The sequence below is a fragment of the Leptopilina heterotoma genome, unplaced genomic scaffold, assembly GCF_015476425.1.
Source record: "Leptopilina heterotoma isolate Lh14 unplaced genomic scaffold, ASM1547642v1 Lhet_116, whole genome shotgun sequence".
NCBI classification, from domain to species: Eukaryota; Metazoa; Arthropoda; class Insecta; order Hymenoptera; family Figitidae; genus Leptopilina; species Leptopilina heterotoma.
The window spans coordinates 1,019,105-1,040,464 of NW_025110835.1; the positions used below are offsets into that span (position 1 = coordinate 1,019,105).

A 21,360-nucleotide genomic window follows, 5' to 3' on the forward strand; every position below is an offset into this window, starting at 1 on the left:
TTACTAAAATCCAATTGTTGAAATTTTATTGAATTCTTCTAGTGAAATTCTACAGAATATTCAGTAGATTTCATATAGAATCTTTCGTGTAAAATGAGTAAAATTCTATGGAAAATTTGTGACTTCGATTAAATTTCTCGACTTTTCCCTGATTTTCCCGTCCTATGACAACCAAGATAAAGTTAAACTTCTACTTTGGATTAAAGATATTTTATTAACCAAAATCATCGAACTCACAACCACAAATAAATGAAGTTTCCATCGATTAATGTTATCCATAATTGAAGCTACATCTGAACTACCATCCATTTAGAATGAAGCTATCAACAATTGAACCAACCACTGATTGAAGCTAAAATTATTCGCAATTTTAATCAAATCAACTATTATACATGGACAAAACTCTATTTGAATTCGAAATTTATATAGGTCACCCGAAAAATTATTACTCGAAACTCCGTTGCATTATTATGCAAAATAAATTTCCACAATTCACAATTACACGATTCATGGATTAATTTTATCATAAATAAATAGTTCGTACACCAATTCTACTGTTTTTCCAATTGCCCCAAATCTATCCTTTTTTTCAAATAAAATACAACCAACCACGCGCGGAGGAAAAAAAACCTCAGATTAGATCTCGGTCCAGATAAATATTATTTCAAAGAACATTTTGAGTGCTTCAGATTTAACAAAGCAAAAAAAAAAGGATTATAGGGACGTATATAATACTTATTGAAAATAGGGGTTTCTTTTTCATATATACGCCCGAAGGCACAAACAGAAAAAAAGCACCTTTGAAATCAAATAAAGTTATAATAATAATTTAAAATACCAAATGAAACTTGACCCATAAATCACCAACTCGAAAAGAAATACATAAAGAAAATATAATAATATATATTAAAATTTATATTTCTTTCTCTATTTAATTGAAGCAAAAAAAAAGCGAATAAAAAGTATCCGTAGTCGCCTTTATTTTGAAAATTGAATTTTGACCTACTTTTGTAGATTATACTCCACATAACATGAAATTGGTTTAGAAAGAAAATAGGCAGACTGATAAATTGATGTATGTAAAAAACGGAACTTTTTTAATGAACACAAATAGCTGAGAGAAATCGGTAAATTTTTTTGTTTGTTTGTTTATTTGTTTGTATCAAATGTATTTTGGTTTGGGGAAATTGTAACACTATATATATATAGAGAGAGAGAGAGGTTTATATATATATATATAGTAGTGAACCTATATATCTTTCCCATGCTATTTGCTCAGAAACCCAATTAACGCGAGGGAATAGGACAATCCGTCTCTCGTTTCTAGCTCTACTCGATATCGTGCTGACAAAGCGTCCGGTAACAGAGGAGATGTGTGGCACCCAGAGTCACTAAGGGTACACCAAATTCGAATTAAGCAAAGTCGTGGTCACTGGGATTTTCCAATTCGTTTCGCAGATTCGTTAAGAACATTAGAAAATTCCCAAATAGATCGTTAATCTGTGGTTATCGACTTGAACGAATTGATTGCTACACAATTAAACATCATCCTATATATGTACGACGAAAATTCATCTCTCCAAGCAAATCACGCCTTGAATTATACTGCGAGTTCAATAAATTCTGCAACATGAATATTTCATCAAAATTATAAATTAGAACTTAAGTAAAACAGGATTTTCACAATTTTCTTTGCTAAAAAAATTCCCTTTGGTTTTTTTCTCATTTTCGGAGAGAATTTAAATTTTTTCCCCACATTTAAAGAATATTTTGATTCACTCTAAATATTATTGGATACACCATAAATGATAATACAAATATTTCTGAATATCTTCAATATTGTAAAATTATTTGCAACATTTTTTTTCAAAAATAAATAATTAGGAATCATTATTATTATATTTTTTTATAGAATACAAAATTTTCGAAAATTTCAATTAAAAACCTTCTGAAATACAATTATTTGAAAAAATTACAACTGTAACTTTTGCAAAACTAGAGAATTTTTTTGTATTTTTATTTTAAAATTTCACTAAAATTTTCTTACGTGAATTAAAAAATTTCAAACATTTTAATTTAAAGTTTTCTGAAATTCTATTATTTATAGTGATTGTAACTGCACCTCTTCTAAAATTCAATTATTTTGCTTTTATCAAAATATTTCAAGTGAATTCAAAAATTTCAATTTAAAGTCAAAATTTTCAAATTTAAACCTATTGAAATTCAATAACTTTTAAGAATATTATAAAACATGAAGATATTGATCACTCCAAATCTTCGACTCGGAGTGATCAATATCTTTATGTTTTATACACCCAGAGAAAAATATTATTTAAACCAAATATATTTTATTTGAGTTAAATAAACGTATATTTGTCTCAGAACAAACTAGACTTTTTATTTCTTTTAAATAAAAATTTTATTTCTTTTAAATAAAAATTTTATTCGACACAAATAAAACATATATTTGAGATAAATAAAATTTTATTTAAACCAAATAAAATTTATTTCAAACAAATAAAAAGTCTAGTTGGTTCTGAGACAAATATACCATTTCTCTGGGTGATAATAATTTAAATTTCCATGAAATTTAAAAAAAATTAAATTATTTACAAAAATTTTAATAAAATCCTTCGCAAGAATTCGAATATTTTTAAAAGTAATACATTTTTCACATGAATTCAATTATTTTCATAAATAATAAAATTTTTCACAGGATTTCAATTATTTTTAATACAATTTTAAATAAATTCCTCGAAAAATGTAATTATTTTCAAAAAATTTTTGCAGAAATTCAATTATATTTCAAAAATAATGAAATTCTTTGCTGAAATTCAAATGTTTTCAAATTCTACTACTTTAATAAAATTTCTCGAAAGAATTCAATTATTTAAAAAAAAAAATGTAATAAAACTCAGAATTCAATTATTTTCATAAATAATAATATTCTTTACAGGATTTTAATTATTTAAAAAAAATTTGATAAATTTAGTAAATTCTTCGAAAAATTTAATTAATTTCAAAAATTAAAATTCATTTCATTCAAAAATTTTATTATTAAATTCTTCGAAATAAGTAAATTAACAATTATCAATAATTTATAATAATTTTTATAAAAGTTCCTGAAGAATTTTCAAATCCATTTGTTTACCATTTAATTTTACGAAATTTTGATTATTCGAAAATTCTTCAATTAAATATTTAGAAAATAAAAACTTGAAATAATTTTGAAAAAAATTTTAATTAAACTTTTGAAAAATTCAATTATTTCTAAAAATTTATGCTATAATGCTTTTAATATTCAATTATTATCTAAAATTCTAACTGAAATTCAATTTTAAATCAATTTTTACCAGCGAAAATTCTACGAGAATAATATAATATAAAAATAATAATATAATAAAATATAATAATATAATAATATAATAATAATAATAATATAATAATATATATAATATATATAATAATATAATATAATAATATAATAATATAATAATATAATAATAATAATATAATATAATATAATATACAAAAATAAATAATATTTTGTTCAATAGGTAAATGAATATTTTCAAAATCGAATTCTTATAAAGAATTCCAGTAGAATTGTATTAAAAATAATTAAAATTCTATTATGAGTTCTTTTACTCATGAAAATAATTGAATCTCTATAAAAAATTTTTATTATTTATGAAAATAATTTCATATTTGCGTAGAATTTTATAAAAATTTTTGAAAATAATTGAATTTTGAAGAAGAATTTTATTATTTTTAAAGATAATTAAAATTTTGACAAAAATTTTATTTTAATTTTTTGAACATATTTGAATTTTTTCAAACATTTGTAATTTCTCTAAAATTTAATTTTTATTGCGTGTTTTAACTATATGTAATTCTTCTATAAATTCATGATATTTAAAAACTAATTTAATTCAATTATTTCTTTTTTATTAAAATTTTTCCGGTGAACTCAAAAATTTCAAATTTAAAACCTTTTATTATAAAATTAAATACTGGAATTGACTGTTAATAACTTTTGTTATATTGAATTAATAGAAAAAAATTCAACAAACAAATTTGATTTAAAATTTAAATTAAAGAGAAGAAGATAAAAGATGTTTAAAATAAATTGTATACGTTATAGTACAAAAATTTTTTACAAGTAATAATTTATTTGAATCAAAAAAATTTGCTATTCAGTGTATATTAAAAAATAATTTTAAACTAAATAAATGTAGAATTTACATAATTTTTTTAGTAAAGTATAGTAATTTTTAGAAAATATTTGAACAGAAAAAATTCATGCATTCGAACAATGAAAATTTTATAAAGAAATAAATTGTCAATTACCAAAATTTCTATTTAATTCTTTTTTTATTTAAAAAATTCTATTCTTGGTAGGTATATTAATAAATTAATCACTTTTATAAGTGAAAAAAGAGAGAAATATAAATTTTGGTTATTGAAACCCCCGTTAAAAGAAAAATATATGAATTAAAAGTTTTCCTGTTATGTAAGCATAACTTTGTTTACTTAAAAATTTTGTCTTAAACATTAATTCGAAAAATATAAAATCTCGCTAAAAGAAAATGCTATGAAATAAAAATTGGACTAACAAAAATCCTAATTAATAATTTTTATTCGAATAAAAATAAAAATGAACTTCTCTCTCTCTCTTCCCCTCTCTTTTTTATCGTGTATTGTGAATCAGAAATCGAGGTTAAACTATTATTTTTCGAGTGGATTATATGCCTAATGAGAAATGAACATCAGTAAAAGGATAGACACAATCTTGCGAAGAAGTAAAAGTAACAGGTTAATTTATAATAATCATAATAACTGTCAGGAACAATCTAAAGAGGCAAAGTTGTTATCCTTGAAAACAGTCTAATAAATCTAAATAGGGAACTATTCCTTAAGTGTATTTTATAAAGACTCTCAATTTACCTTATTTTTTTTTAAATAAAAAGTCTTTTTCCCTCGAGAAAAAGGAAAAAAATCCCTGAACTTAGCGTCGAAGACTATTATTTAAGATTTTTTTATAGACGAAAATGTAGCTAATATCACCTTTTTTATTCATTAAGGAAGTTAAAAAATTTCCCGAGTACTTTGTTTTTAATCTAAATCCTTCGAAAAATTATTTTATTCTTTTTGGTTTCATGAAAAAATTTTTTTCGATCCTCAACATCGACGCCAACTTCAGGGACCTGAAAAAATACTAAAAAATTAGAAAAATACTAAGAAATAAAAAAGAATACTAACAAATAAAAAAGAATACTAAAAAATAAAAAAAAGCCACTAAACAATAAAAAAAACATTAAAAAATACCAAAAAAAAGAATAAAATTAAATAAACTGCAAAGGATATTACACTATAAATTCAATGTCCTTTTAATTATCAGTGATAATCAGAAAAGTAATCGATTAGAATTGTATAAAAGGAAATTTGAAATTGATCAAAATTGATCACAGTTAAAAAAAAGAAGAAATGACGAGAGAGAGAGAAAAAAAAAGAAAGAGAAGAGCGAAATAGAGTAGAACGGATTTACGACTAAACGAAATGCAGTAAAGTATGATGGGGTCAAAATAGAATTAAGTAGAAAAAAGTGGCGGAAAATAGAGCCACAGTCGATTATAAAATGGCTTTCTGAAAAAGAATAGATTGGCAATGGAGAAAGAAATAAATTCAATAGAATAAAAGGAAATTACTTCGTACGAGATCTAACAAATCGAAATATATATATACACATATGCGTGCGATAATTGTCAGAAAAAAAGATTCAACTCGCAAATTCTATATAAATCTTGAGTCAATAATGAAAATAAATTGAAAACAATTACTGACAAATTGTAAAATAAAAAATGCCAACAATAGACAAATTCCTTTTGAATCAAGAGAAAATTTTAATAAAAAAAAGTTATCTAGTTTTACCATTCTCATCACATCGAATCACATTCTCATACATAAATTCTCATCTAAACTCTATAAATTCAAAAAAATTGTTCTCTTAATAAAAACGAACAAAATTTACTGGAAAAAAAAATTAAATTACATTCTTTTGTTCATTAAAAAGTTTTTTAATATTAGTAATTAATTACCAGTTTTTTTTACAAGGCTTGTATTAAAATAAATAAAAATGATAACTGAATGACGTTGACGAACAAAAGGCGAACAACTACAGATAAGCTTTTGACAATTTAAAGACAATATATTTGAATACATTGTTACTAAATGTACTTTTTGAAAATAATTTATTTCTAATAGTCAGCTTGTCAAGTTGTTTATTTTTAAATATTTATATTTTCAGATAAATTTAACATTTTTTCAAAATGTTATCAATTTTATCGAAATTAATTCACCCCTGCTCGTTACTCTCTACAATAATAATATCACTTTTATTTCGATATTCAGCCGATGATAATTATTTAAAGGTAAGTCGGTTTAAGAGAAAAAAGAAGTTGCAAAAATATTAAAAGAAAATAAAAAAAATTACTCCTGTATTAACTAATTTGTTAATTAATTGTAATTATTTGTTATTTTCCTAAAATTTTGAACGTTCAAAAGAACGAAATTTTTTAATGTTTAAAATTTTAAATATTTTTAAAATATACAATAAAGAAAAATAATTAAAATTAAACATTTATTTATTCGAGAATTAGTTTTTTTTAATGTACAAAAAATTTTTTTTTTTAAAAATACAAATTGAAAAAGTAGAAAAATATCGTCGTTTATTTAAACGTTCAAAAACTTTAGGAACACTATTCGTCTTTAAAATAAATGACGTTTTAATATATTTAAATAATTTTCAGTTACTAGAGATATTTCATCGCGAACCAAAGGAATATGATTTTATTATTGTTGGTGCAGGATCTGCAGGATGTGTGGTCGCAAATCGATTATCAAAAAATAAGGAATGGAAAGTAAATATTATTCAAAGTCTATTCAAGTGAATAATTTTATTTTTCAATTAACTACTTGAGCCTAAACTATATACTGAATTTATTTTTTTACTATTTAATATTTCCCCTATAATTTCCTCTGTACACCTAGAAAAAAATTTTGTTTAAACCAAATGTATTTTATTTGAATTAAATAAACATAATTATATTTGTCTCAGAACAAACTAGGTTATTTATTTGTTTTAAACAAAAATTTTATTCGACATAAATAAAACATATATTTGAGCTTTAAAATTATATTTAAAAACTAAATAAAATTTATTTGAAACAAATAAAAAAGTCTAGTTGGTTTTGAGACAAATTTATCTTTTGTCTGGGTGAACAGAGGAAAGAAATATTAAATAAAAAATTTTCTATTATATTGACAAAAATGAAAAAAAAATTTTAAGTATAAAAATTTTGATTGGTCATAATGTCAATTATTGACAAACATTAAAAATAAATTTTCAAATACATATAAAAATTTTAAGTCAATTTTTGACAAAGATTAAAGAAATTTTTAAACATAAAAAATTTTAAATAAATTTCTACGTTAATGTGGAATAAATATATTCGAAAAATTTTTATTTCTATTAATTTTTCTTAATAAGGTGCTGTTATTAGAGGAAGGCAAAGAAGAACCTCTTGTTACTGGCATACCCAGTTACGCCATGAAACTTCAAAAATCAGAAGTCGACTGGAATTATCATACAGAAAAAGATGAAAATTCTTGTCTAATAGCCAATGGATGTTCCTGGCCAAGTGGAAAAGTAATTATACGAAAAATTATATGAAATTCCTTTTCAAAACTAATTTCCTTTAAAGATTTGTGGAAATATTAATTTATTAATTAAACCATACCAAGAGAAAAGTTTTATTTAAATCAAATATAATTAATTTTTAGTTGAATAAAACTATATTTTTATCACAGCTTATATTTGATTTCGAGACAAATGAAATAAAAATCTTATTTGAACCAAATAGACTTTAATTGAATAAATAAATATAAATAATTTAAATGAATTTTTTTTGAAACGAATAAATAATTTAGTAGGCTCTGAGACAAACATATTTTTTCTGGGTGCATCAATAATTCATAATTATTAATTACGAATATCAAATAATAAATAGGATTATCAATCATATTCATTAATTTATAAACAGGTAATGGGAGGATCAAGTGCAATAAACATAATGCAATACATGAGAGGCAATCCGGAAGACTTTGATTCGTGGGAAAAATTGGGAAATCCTGGTTGGAGTTATAAAGACGTTCTGCCCTATTTCATAAAGTCAGAAAACAATAAAGATCCAGATGTAAGTGAAACTAAATTTTTCAAACTATTACAATGTTTGAAATGAAAATGAAACGAAAACCAAATTATTTCCGTTAAATTTATCTGATTGTTAAATTAATATTATCAAAGATTCATTTTATATTTTCCACATTAATTTTTTTTTAAATATACAGGGCTCGAACCAGTGAAAGTAATAAAAAAATATGGACTTTACGGATCAAAAATGAAAAATTACGGATTATTACTCTTAAAAATAATTGAATTTCCGCAATAATTTGTAACTTTTCTAAAATTAAATTTTTTTTCGTGTTTTTAACTAAAATTCTTCTATAAATGCATTATTTTTAATCATTTTTGAAAAATTTTTTTGAGAATTTTAAAATTCATTTGTTTACAATTCAATTTTACAAAATTTCGGTTATTCGGAAATTCTTCAATTAAATATTTAGAAAATAAAAACTTGAAATAATTTTTAGAAAAATCCGCAATTAAACTTTCTCAAAAAATATTAATTCCACAAAATTGTTAGTTAAAAATATGAGAAATTCAGATTTTCAAAGATTTTAATTTGAAACCTTTTCAAAATTCAATTTTAATCTTAAATTTTAACTGAAATTAATTTTTAAATCAATTTTTATTATAGAAAATTCTACGAGAATTCAATTACTTAAATACAAAAATAAATAACTTATTAAATAATTCAATGTTTCTGAAAATTCAATTTCCATAAAGATTTTTATCAACAACTTTTTAAATAATTCAATTATTTCGACGAATTTTAATAAAATTTTTAAGAATAATTACGATTTTTGGGAAATTTGCGATTAAAATTTTATGAAAAATAATTGAAATTCTGCGATGAGTTTTATTATTTGTGAAAATAATTGAATCCCTAAGAAGAATTTTATTACTTTTGAACAATATTTAATTTTTGCGAAGAATATTATTACTCTTGAAAATTATTGAATTTTTGCAGTAATTTGTAACTTTTCTAAAATTAAATTTTTTTCGTGGATTTAACTAAAATTTTTCTATAAATGCATTCTTTTTAATAATTTTTGAAAAAGTTCTTTAAGAATTTTTAAATTCATTAGTTTACAATTTAATTTTTACAAAATTTCGATTATTCGGAAATTCTTCAATTAAATATTTAGAAAATAAAAACTTGAAATAATTTTTAAAAAAATCCGCAATTAAACTTCTTCAAAAAAAAATTAATTTCACATAATTGTTAGTTAAAAATATGCAAAATTCAGATTTTGAAAAATTTTAATTTGAAACCTTTTCAAAATTCAATTATAATCTAAAATTTTAACTAAAATTAATTTTTAAATAAATTTTTATTATAGAAAATTCTACGAGAATTTAATTATTTGAATACAAAAAAGAAACAATTTTTTGAGTAATTGCATGTTTCTTGAAATTGAATTCTCATAAAGAATTTTATTAATAAATTTTTAAACAATTGAATTCTTTTGACGAATTTTATTAAAGTTTTTAAGAATAATTTCATTTTTCGAGAAATTCGATTAAAATTGTATAAAAAATAATTAAAATTCTACAATGAGGTTTATTATTTATGTATTTACATAAAAAAAATTCTTTTTAGGAATTCAATTATTTATTGAATTCCTAAAAAGAATTTTATTATTTACGAAAATAATTGAATCTCTGTAAAAGAAGAGATTTGTAAAAAAATTTGTAAATAATAGAATTTCTGTGAAATTTTAATTATTTTATGAAAATAATTGAATGTTAGCGTAGAATTTTATTAATTTTTTTTTTAAATAATTGAATATTTTTGGAAAATTTTATTAAAATAGTAAATCTTGAAAATCATTGAATTGAGGAAAATTTTTAAAAGTAATTGAAATTTTTACAAGAATTTCATTACAATTTTTGAAAATAATTGAATTTCGGAGAAGAGTTTTATCATTTCTAAAGATAATTAAAATTTTGACGAGAATTTTTTAAAAATTTTGAACATAATTGAATGTCTGCGAAGACTTATATTACTTTTGAAAATAATTGCAAATTTCTGCAATAATTTGTAGTTTGTCTAAAATTCTCCAAATTATGTCGTACAATTTACGAACTTTTCGTCTTTTCTTAATCAAATTACTGACTTTACGGCCTTTTTTCAAAAGAACTGACTTTTACGGTCTCAATTAAATTTACGGACCTTTACGGGATTTACGGACCTAGTTCGAGTCCTGGCGAATATATCAAATTTCCCCTGTCAAAAGGAATAAATCCATTTTTCACTTTTTAGATAGTAAGAGAAAATCCAAAATATCATGGAACTGATGGTTATCTATCAGTTGAGAGATTACCCTACGTCGATGCAAATTCAAAAATTCTCTATCAAGCCCTTCAGGAACTTGGCCACAAACCCACGGACTTTAATGGCAAACATCAATTGGGAACAATGCTGGTCCAAACAACGTCAAACAATGGATCACGAGCAAGTACAAATAGCGCTTTCATTCGACCAATAAGAAGGCACAGATCCAATTTATTCATCAAAACACAAGCGCATGTGACGAAAATTTTGATTGATCCAAAGACGAAGAAGGCCATTGGTGTTGAGTACGCACATTCGATGCGTGGTCCCACGAGGAAAGCGGTGGCAAAAAAAGAAGTGATTCTATCAGCGGGAGTTGTTCAATCACCAAAATTACTAATGCTCTCTGGTATAGGACCCATTGATCAACTGAAAAAACATCAAATCAATCTTGTGAAAAACTTATCTGTCGGTCATAATCTCCACGATCATGTGACATTCATTGGATTAATTGGAATCGCGGGAGAAAAGACAGCAAAAAATCCAAAATGCTTGGGAAAATTAAATGATTTATTTAAATATTTCACTAAACAGAAAGGACCACTTGCTTCAATTGGCGCTGCTGGTGTTGCAGCATTTTTTCCCACATCATACGAAAAAACAGAAAACACTCCCGATATACAATTGGTATTTCTTGGAATTGGCGATATACTCTCTTATTATGAGAGATTTGTATTAGGGCCAATTTTACTAACACCAAAAAGTCGAGGCTACATTCGACTCAATGATACGGAACCAATTTGGGGAAATCCGACAATAAATCCCCGATATTTCGCCGATGAAATTGATATGAAACGTTTGATTGAAGGAGTTCGAATGTCTCTTAAACTATTTAATACGACTGCATTGAAAGAAAATGGTTTCAAACTTGATGAAACTCCACTTCCGCCTTGCAATAAATCAGAATTTAATAGCGATTTATATTGGGATTGTGTTGCGAGGCATTACACTGAAACATTGTATCATACAGTTGGAAGCTGTAAAATGGGTCCAGAAGAAGACACTGAGGCTGTTGTTGATGCGAGATTACGTGTTTATGGAATCAATGGTTTAAGAGTTATTGATGCTTCTATTATGCCTAATGTTCCGAGAGCCAATACAAATGCCGCGACTATTATGATTGGCGAGAAGGGCAGTGATATGATAATACAAGATTGGAATTCAAAATAATTATTTAAATACGATACAAAATGGAAATACCCATTCAATTACGTTTCATATCAAATTACATTTTCATCAATTGAATACATATAAAAACGAGGGAATTTAATTTCAGTTGATGAGAAAAATCCCTGAGTTATATTGAATACAGATAAATAATAATTTTAAGCCCACTGTTAATTAATCAAATTATTTTTTCATTTAGCAAAAATTAATAATTAGTAATAAATTATTGTATAAGTAGCATAACTACACGCGCGTGAAATTTTAAAACCCATTTTTAGTTACAAAAACTTTCTTTTTGAAATTAAATGGAAATTTATTATTTTTCTTTTTAAGAATATAATTCTTCAAAAATACGATTATATTTCAATACAATTTTTAAAAGTGATAAAATTATATTCTTTAAAATATAAATTTTATTTCAATGAAATTCGACAAAACTTTTTGCTTCAATTTTTAAAATTATTTCTGGAATTTAATTATCTTCAAAAAAAATATAATTACAATTTTTCAAAAATCTAATTTTTTTTAGAATTTCTATTATTCAAAACTTCAATAATTTTTAAAGGTGAAAGTAGTTAACAATTTTCAATTCAATAATTTTTGTTAAACAAATATTTAAAAATTTATTGTCATTTATTTTATATTGAAATTTTAAATAATTTCAATGTAAAACCTTTTAAAATTTACAACTGCAATTTTTCTAAAAGTCAATTATTTTTCAGAATTTTCGATTAAAAATATTCAAAATAACGCTTCCAATATTAAATTACTTTTCTAAATTTTTGACTGAAATTTTTTTACGTCAATTTTTATTAGAAACAACGATAATTGAATTATTTAAATACAACAATATTGTAAAATTTAAATATTTTCCAAATTTTTAGTTACAATTCTTTGAAATATAAAATTTATTTTAATGAAATTTGAGAAAATTTCACATTTTTTTAAAAATTATTTTTGGAAATTCAACTATTTTCAAAAAATTGTAATTACGATTTTTTTAAAACCTCGTTTTTCAGCACTTCTAAATAGAATTTTTCAAATTTCATTTATTTTTGTTTAATAAATATTTGAATACTTATTGTTATTTATTTGTCCATCAAGAATTAAAATTTCAAAATACTTGCAATGTTTTTCGAAATTTAATTATTTCTGAAAATTAGAACTGTAATTCTTAAAATACTTTTTAAAATTTTTACCAAAATTCTCTTTTAAATAAATTCTTCTTAGAATTCAACATTAATTGAATTAATTAAATACAAAAATTTTTCTACAATTTAATTATTTTCCAAATTTTCAGTTACAATTCTCCAAAAAACTACAATAGATATTTAATAATAATTTTTGAAAGTGAAAAAATAAAATTCTTTGAAATATAACATTTATTTTAATAAAATTTGGCAAAATTTCCTATTTTTCGAATTTTTTAAAATTATTTTCGGGAATTGAACTACTGTTAAAAAATTTTAATAACAATGTTTTAGAAACCTCAATTTCTCAGAATTTTTCAAATTTCATTTATTTTTGTTTAATAAATATTTAAATACTTATTATTGTTATTTATTTGTCCATCAAGAATTAAAATTTCAAAATACTTGCAATGTTAAAACCTTTCGAAATTTAATTATTTCTGATAATTAGAACTGTAATTCTTAAAATACTTTTTAAAATTTTTACCAAAATTCTCTTTTAAATAAATTCTTCTTAGAATTCAACTTAAATTGAATTAATTAAATACAAAAATTTTTCTACAATTTAATTATTTTCCAAATTTTTAGTTAAAATTCTACAAAAAAATACAATGGATATTTAATAATAATTTTTGAAAGTGAGAAAATAAAATTCTTTGAAATATAAAATTCATTTTAATGAAATTTGACAAAATTTCCTATTTCTCTAATTTTTAAAAATTATTTTCGGGAATTGAATTACTGTTAAAAAATTTTAATAACGATGTTTTAAAAACCTCAATTCCTCAGAATTTTTAAATAGAATTTTACATATTTCATTTATTTTTATTTAATAAATATTTAAATACTTATTGTTATTTATTTGTTTATCAGGAATCAAAATTTCGAAATACTTGCAATACAAAACCTTTTGAAATTTAATTATTTCTAAAAATTTGAACTGCAATTCTTTTAAATCTTCAAATATTTTCAAAAAATTTAACTGAAATTCGTTTTTAAATCAATTCTTATCAAAAAGTTGTAAAAGAATTCAATTATTTAAATACAAAAATAAATGATAACCTAATTGATTTTTTCTAAAAATTGCAACTGTAACTCTACTCTGCTTATGGATCTTTTCTTAGTTTGAGAAAGAAAATTCATAGACTATTTAAGATTTTTAATAATTTATGATATTTTTTGAATACTTTATATATAATTTCCTTACTTCACTTATTGCCCTGTCCTACGAAAATCCTGTTACTGTCAAAATTCTAGAGGAATTAATTTAAATAAAAAAATTAAATTAATAAAATTTTAAATAAAAAAAACAGAATATCTCGATTATACTATATTATATAAATTATAGAATAATTAATATAATAATTAATTATGCATGAGAGAAATACATTTCTTTAAATTTTTCCCCCTCTCAATTCGAGGTGTGACGAGAGATAAAATTTGAATAATCATTTGAATACTATATTAATTGAAAAAAATGAAAATAATTTGAGCGCTAATCCACTTTTTTCGCGTGTACATGGAGGTTAATTAAAACAAGTAATCAGCACGGAATCCACGTAGATGTAAACTATTTAAAAAATCGTGTTTTCTTTCCTAATGATCGTTCGCCTTCACGCTCTTACTTCCTCCTTGATCGTTCTAGCTTGGATCGTCCAAGAGTGACGAATAAAGAATTTAAAAGGAGAAATTATATCTCGGCCACTGTCAATGGTCCATGCAATTGAGTTCATCAGAAAATTTTTCAGTTCAATTGTAACAATTATTATTATTATCATTATATTTTAATTTTTCGATTGAAAAAAATTTATACCACGAAGACGATAAATGATTTTTTTAAAAAGTATAAAAATTTAATTAATCATTCACCGTGGGAGATGAAGAGAGGAAAAAAATTTAAATATTCTACGCGAAAGTAATTATTTTCATCGTCGAAGAAACAGACCGGCAATATTGACATTGAGAGAGGCTGTTAGGAATCGGTTTCGTATTAAAGATTGTATATATAGAAAAATTTCGATTTTCCCATTCGTTCACTTTCACGCACTCCCCTGAAAGTGATAAAGAGTCGTCAACCAGTTTTTTTCTCTCCACACACACGCAGTGAAATTTGTTTCCAAGTTTATATAATTTATAACCTGCTGTTTACACTGCACTTTACTTTTGACATTCACTTTTCATGGGTGAAACAATTTTTATATTCTGGACGTGTTAATTTTTTTTTTCTGCCAGATTGATATAAATCTCTTTATTATTCCTCGTATAGTGAAAAACGATTTTTATTCACTAATTGAAATTGGATAATGGACGTTTAATTTTCTATTAGATGAGAGAAATTTTTTTTATAGAGAGAAAAATATGTATTTCTTCCAAGTCATTTTTTTAAATTAAAATTAAAATTTCTATGTAATTAAAATTGTGATTTGTATATAATTTGAATTTTTATATACAACTTAAATCAAATTTAATTGATTCCTAAAGTTTCGAACGTTCAAATGATGGAAAATAATTTTATTACTTCATTTAATTTGTACTTCATTAAAAAAAATTATTCTGGTATATTAAAAAAATTAGTTATAAGTGAAAATGTTTCATTTCCATTATTTTCCATTTTACTTAGTAAATTTTAAAAAATTTTCAAATGAAAAGAAAATTTCCTTCATTTAAAGGATGAAAACTTTACAAAAATCAAATTTTTATTTCTTTAAATTCAATTTATATATAATTTGAATTTTTACAAACAAAAAATTTTTTTTTTTGATTCAAATAATCGATTATTGTCTATTAATAAGTAAAAATATTTATTTGTATCAATTTGTATTCAAATCAATTAAATGGTATTTGCTTCAAATACCGAAATTATTGGTTCAAATCGCAATTTATTTGATTTGAATAGAAATTATTTGTTTAAAGTAAATATTTATTTGTTAACTGACAACTAATCGGTTGTCTGTTTTATTTGAACCATGTTAAATTTTTTGCAGTGTATAATTTTAATTAAATTTGAATTTAGAAACGAAATAAATAAATTTTGTTTATTAAAACGTTCAGAACGAAGAATTCAATATTTTTAATATTTATATACAATGAAAAAAATTTGTTTTGATTCAAATAAACGATTACTTGTGTATTATTAAATAAATATTTATTTGTACATGTCAAATAATTTTTATTTAAATAAATTAAATGGGATTTGTTTCAAATACTAAAATTATAGGTTCAAATACAATTTATTTGATTTAAATAATTCTTTTTATCAACTAAATATTTATTTGTTTATTCTTTTTTTGATAACAGACAAGTAACCGGTATATTTAAATCAAATAATTTTTCTTTCAGTGCATAGGTCACTGGATATCAAAAATCGAAATTTTTAAAACAATTTTACAAAATTTTGATATTTATAAAATAATAATAATTATTAATATTATAATTATATATTATAATAGAATAATTATTATTCTTTATAAAATTTCCTGACCTTAATAATAAATTTAAATATTTTAAAAATATTTTTCATTTATAATTCTGTTTCATACATTTAACTAATTCCCATAAAAATTTTTTTTTCAATTTTTTGTTTCAAATTGTTTTCTTCATTTTGATTCAAAAATAAGAGAAAAAAAGAGAGAGAGAAGGGAGATAAATATGTCAAAATAAAGGCGTGAATTTAAAAATCTGTATCGAAATGTGTCTTGTAACGTCAGCACGAATACGGATAAAATTGCACATTACCAGGAGCATTAGGATATTATCGAGCGGACCGTAAAGGTTGAATGCGAATCTTGCCGCTGATTTAACGCTCAGTTAAGAAGCTCGAGCATTACTCGAGGTGAATGAATGCATTTATGAACGCGTATACATGTATATATATATATAGGTGCCTGGGATTGTAGCTCCTGGTCCATTTTTTTTCCTTATTATTTTTATTTAAGAGTATTACCAATCCTACTTCTAGAATCATCAATTATTTTTTTTTCCTTACTCATAAAAAAGAAAGATAAATATGTATATGTATGTCCGGGATAAGTAATGGTTGCAAGAAAAATTTTAAACTCGTTTATATTGAGATTGAAAAAAACATTGAAATTCTGATTGACCGTTAAAATAACATAATAATATTTTACCCCGATAATAATGGAAAATATTTCTTTTTAATGAAAGAAAAAGAAGAAGAAGAAGAAACGAATATCTAATTTTTCTGTAAAACCGGATCTTGTGCCGGTACGGTAAAAGTTAGCATATGTAATAGTCTAAAGTTCAAAACTTTGAAGAGATTCACTTTAATATCGTAAATTAAATTTTCAGCTATCCTTTAGTTAATTAATTTCAATATTTATTTACATATATGTAATAACACTATCAATCATAATTGCACGAGCATTTCTTTTTAAGTTGCCTAATCAACAAAGTTAATTATTCAGAAAATATGCAATTACATAAGTTACTTTCAATTTGATAAATACGTGAGAAAAACGTTTTATATTATCCGAATATATTAAAATAATTTTTTAACTAGGTATCATTAATTAAATTATATTTTTTCTATTTCTTTTTTTAATTTTACTCTTTACATGTTTAATTTCAATTATATTTACTTTTTTCCCTTTCCCAATATTTTTTTATAATGTAAATTAGTCTCTTTTGATTAATATTGTCGTGTTCAATTTACGGAATTCTGTTTTTCAATTTTCAACTGAAAAACAGAATTAACAACAAGTGGAAATTCTGTGCACTCTATAATTTATTATTTCTAATTAAAATATTTCTTTTTTTCAATTTTAATCGCGAACAATTTACTCTACATGGAAATAATTACTTGTTCAATTTAATCACACTGTCGAATTTAACTCCCAATAATCAAATTTCCTTCTAATTGAAGTGGTTATTGTCTCATTGGGAATTAGTAATTATTAAACAAAAGCAAATAATGATAATTAATCTTCAAAAATTAAAATTCAATTTTGTTTCTATTTAAACAGTGACCTTTTAATTGAAACCGTAAACATGAAATTTATCTCCTTTCTATCAATTTTTGTCTTATTTTTTAATTTATTCAAAAAAGCAAAACAATTTTCCACTGGTTTTCAAAATTTTTCTTTTAGAAAACGATTTTTTTTTAATAAAAAAAATTTCTTTTCATAAAAATAAATTTATAAAAATAAATTTATAAAAAGAATTTTATAAAAATAAATTTATAAAAGTAAATTCTTTTTTATAGAAAGGAATTTTTTTTAACAAATAATTTTTATAATAAGAAAACTTGTTTATAAAAATAATTTTTTTTTTTTTTTTGCAAAAAGAAAACATTATTTCTTTGAAATAAAATAAGTGAATTCAGGGGGGAATAGATATTTTTTTTTTATACTCAGAAGTTGATGATATATCCAGTAATAGAATTCGTTGGGCGTTGAAGTTTCTTTTCACCCTCTATACCTTATCACTTTGATTATTAAAAACTCCTCGTTTTAAGCACCAGATTTTCACAAAAAGTAATTGATCATCGCGTTTGATAAGAGAAAAATTTTCATATTTTGAGATTAAATTTTTTTTTTTTTTTAAACTGAATAAAAATGGAACACTCACGTGCAACGAAGACGAGGAACAGTGCAATGACTAGACCAAGAGAGCAGCACCTAATTGAAGGTGGAGATGATCGCGTCATGATGTCTTCTTGGTTACTGTCACTGAAAGTTTCGACTTGGTATCCAGATAGCTTTACCAATCCCACTACACAATCTCTCTGTCTTGTCAATGCTTCACCTTATTCCCTGATGTTGCTCTGCCCATTCTCTTGCCCTCTTTCTCCCTCTCTTCATTATTATTTTTTTTCATATCTTGGCTTGTTTTTTTAAATTTGAAAATTGTCTCATATTTTGTCATCGAAAGATCTGGAATCTGGGTTCGTCCTTTCCGGTACATTGGCTGAAAAGACACAAATATTTTTAGAAAAAGAAATTTTATTGTTAAAAAGAAAATAATTTAGTCCTTTGAATATGTTTATCTTATTTTTTTTTGCTTTTACAAAGACTTGTGGGAATTGAAAGTTTTAATTGAAACGTTTGCCGAAACAGAAATTTATGTCTTTTGTTTTTTTTTTTTTTTTTGCGAAAAAAGAAACTTTTCTCTTCTCAATGAAAAGTTGTTCATTATAGCAAGTTTGGAAATAGCGAGAGAAGCTCTCGGAAATCATCTGGGAATTTCGTTGGTTTAATTCAGCAAGTTATAACTGGGTCTAGAAATTGATAATATATTTTGAGTTCAGGAAATAAGCGCACAAAATACGAGGAATAATTTATCGTTCGTAAATTATTGATAATTTTGCAATTATAGAAATTTAATAATGAGGCGAAAAATAATTCATATAAATTATTGTTTCTTCATTAAAAATTCTACGATATTTCGTACTAATTTAATTACACGAATAATAATCAATTCTATTCACTAAAACACAAATGAAACGATATTAAGTTTCTCCCCTTAGCAAAATTATCTCATTGAAAATTTTAAAATAAAAATATCAATTATATTCTTTATACTTTTCCAAAGTTGTACTAATACGCAACTAAATAAACCTGAGGTTACGACCCATTGTTTTGCATTTTCTAAACTCGTCATTGTTTTTTCTAACCATTTTTGTTGTTGTTGTTGTCATTTTCGTTTGTTTTAACTCTCGCGGTTAAATGTAACGCGTGAATTACGTCGGTAGTTAACATATAAACTCAGTAATTTTCAAACCATCTTTTCCATTTGAATTGTAGGCCATGCGTTTTTCATCGATAATAAAAATAAAAGTTTGTCAAAAAGAAGGAAGAGTTTGAGAACAATAAGAAACGTGAAATTAATTTTTTTTTCGTGATATTTTCTAAGAAATTTAAAAATGAATCAAATATCTATATAAAAACAAGAAATTGAGATTTGCATTTCCGAGATTCTGCGTACACCTTTTTAAATAATAAAATAAATTCTTGTATATTCCTACGAAACAAAACATTTTCTCATCTATCAGTCCGATTATCAGACATGAATATAATTATGTATATATAATGTATGGCGTAGGTGCTTGTGTTCACATTGTGCAAAGATGTTACTCTCTCATGGCCAGTATACCTTCTGTCTGTTGCCTCATGAAAGAGATTTATGATAACAACTGGACATGGCATATATACAATTTTTCAAATGCATATTAAAACTTATCTGTTTATATTTTAATAAACAAAACAAAAACAATATAATAAAAATTATAATAAAAAGAACAATTAAGAAAACAATGCTTTATATTTCGATTTCTAGAATTTTAATCTAATCTAGTTAATTTCTCTTTTTTTCAAATTTAGAATATATTTATTGAAAACAGCGGAGAATATTTTTCAAAAACTTATTGAATTATTAACGAAATGGGAAAGTTAATACAATCGAAAATGAAAGTGTCGATTTAAAAACCCGCCTATTTAAAGAAGCATTACAACTCTTTTATTTTATCATATTTTATATACTTTTAAAATGTCAAAGTTCCTATCGATACAATTACAAAATATTTCATTTAAAAGCTTAACTTTTTCATATGTCAACATTTAAAAAGAAAAACTTTCCAATCTATAGATGAGAATATTAAAATGTATTTTAAAATTATATAATACATCAAAAGTGTGCTTTCCAGTTCGAACTGTAAAATTTTATTTTACAGTTAATTAAATCATATGGAATATAATGTTTTTTTCAAAATTTAAATAGTCGAATAGAAATGTATATATCAGAATTGCCATAAAAAATTAATTTTGTATTTCCCTGATTTCCAGACAAAATTTTGACTTTTTCCCTGACCCTAAAGAATATTCTGATTCACTCCAAAAATTATTTGATACTCAAAAAAATGTTCTATTACATTTATTTACGAATTCTTTTAATTGTAAAATTATTCGAAAATATCAATAAATTCTTATTTAAATAAATATTTAATTATTATTATTCCATAGGAATTCAGATTTTCAAAAAATTTCAAATTCAAACTTTTATGAAATTCAGCAACTTATAAGAATATTTTTCCGTTTTATAATAATTTAAATTTCCATAAAATTAAAAAAAAAATTAAATTATTTACAAAAATTTTAATAAAATCCTTCGCAAGAATTTAATTATTTCCATAAATAATAAAATTCTTTACAGGATTTTAATTATTTAAGAAAAATGTTATGAAATTCGTTGTAAGAATTCAATTATTTTCATAAATAGTACAAATTTTTCATAGAATTTAAATTATTTTAAAAAAAATTTTTAATCAATTCCTCGAAAAATGTAATTATTTTCAAAAATTTGTTGCAAAAATTTAATTACATTTCACAAATAATGAAATTCTTCTCTGAAATTAAAATATTTTCAAAATCTACTATTTTAATAAAATTTCTCAAAAGAATTCAATTATT

General features: G+C 22.9%; 1 protein-coding gene across 4 annotated transcripts in view; it reads right to left on the minus strand.

Annotated features, from left to right (window-relative positions):
- Positions 1-21,360, minus strand: part of LOC122509448 (protein Skeletor, isoforms B/C) — a 92,066-nt gene that overhangs the window by 50,078 nt on the left and 20,628 nt on the right. For all 4 annotated transcript variants that reach the window (XM_043623559.1, XM_043623550.1, XM_043623568.1 and 1 more), the window contains one exon: positions 18,524-18,862. In XM_043623559.1, coding sequence (XP_043479494.1) covers positions 18,524-18,602 — 79 coding nt within the window. In that variant the 5' untranslated portion in view covers positions 18,603-18,862. The remainder of the gene's footprint in view (positions 1-18,523; positions 18,863-21,360) is intronic.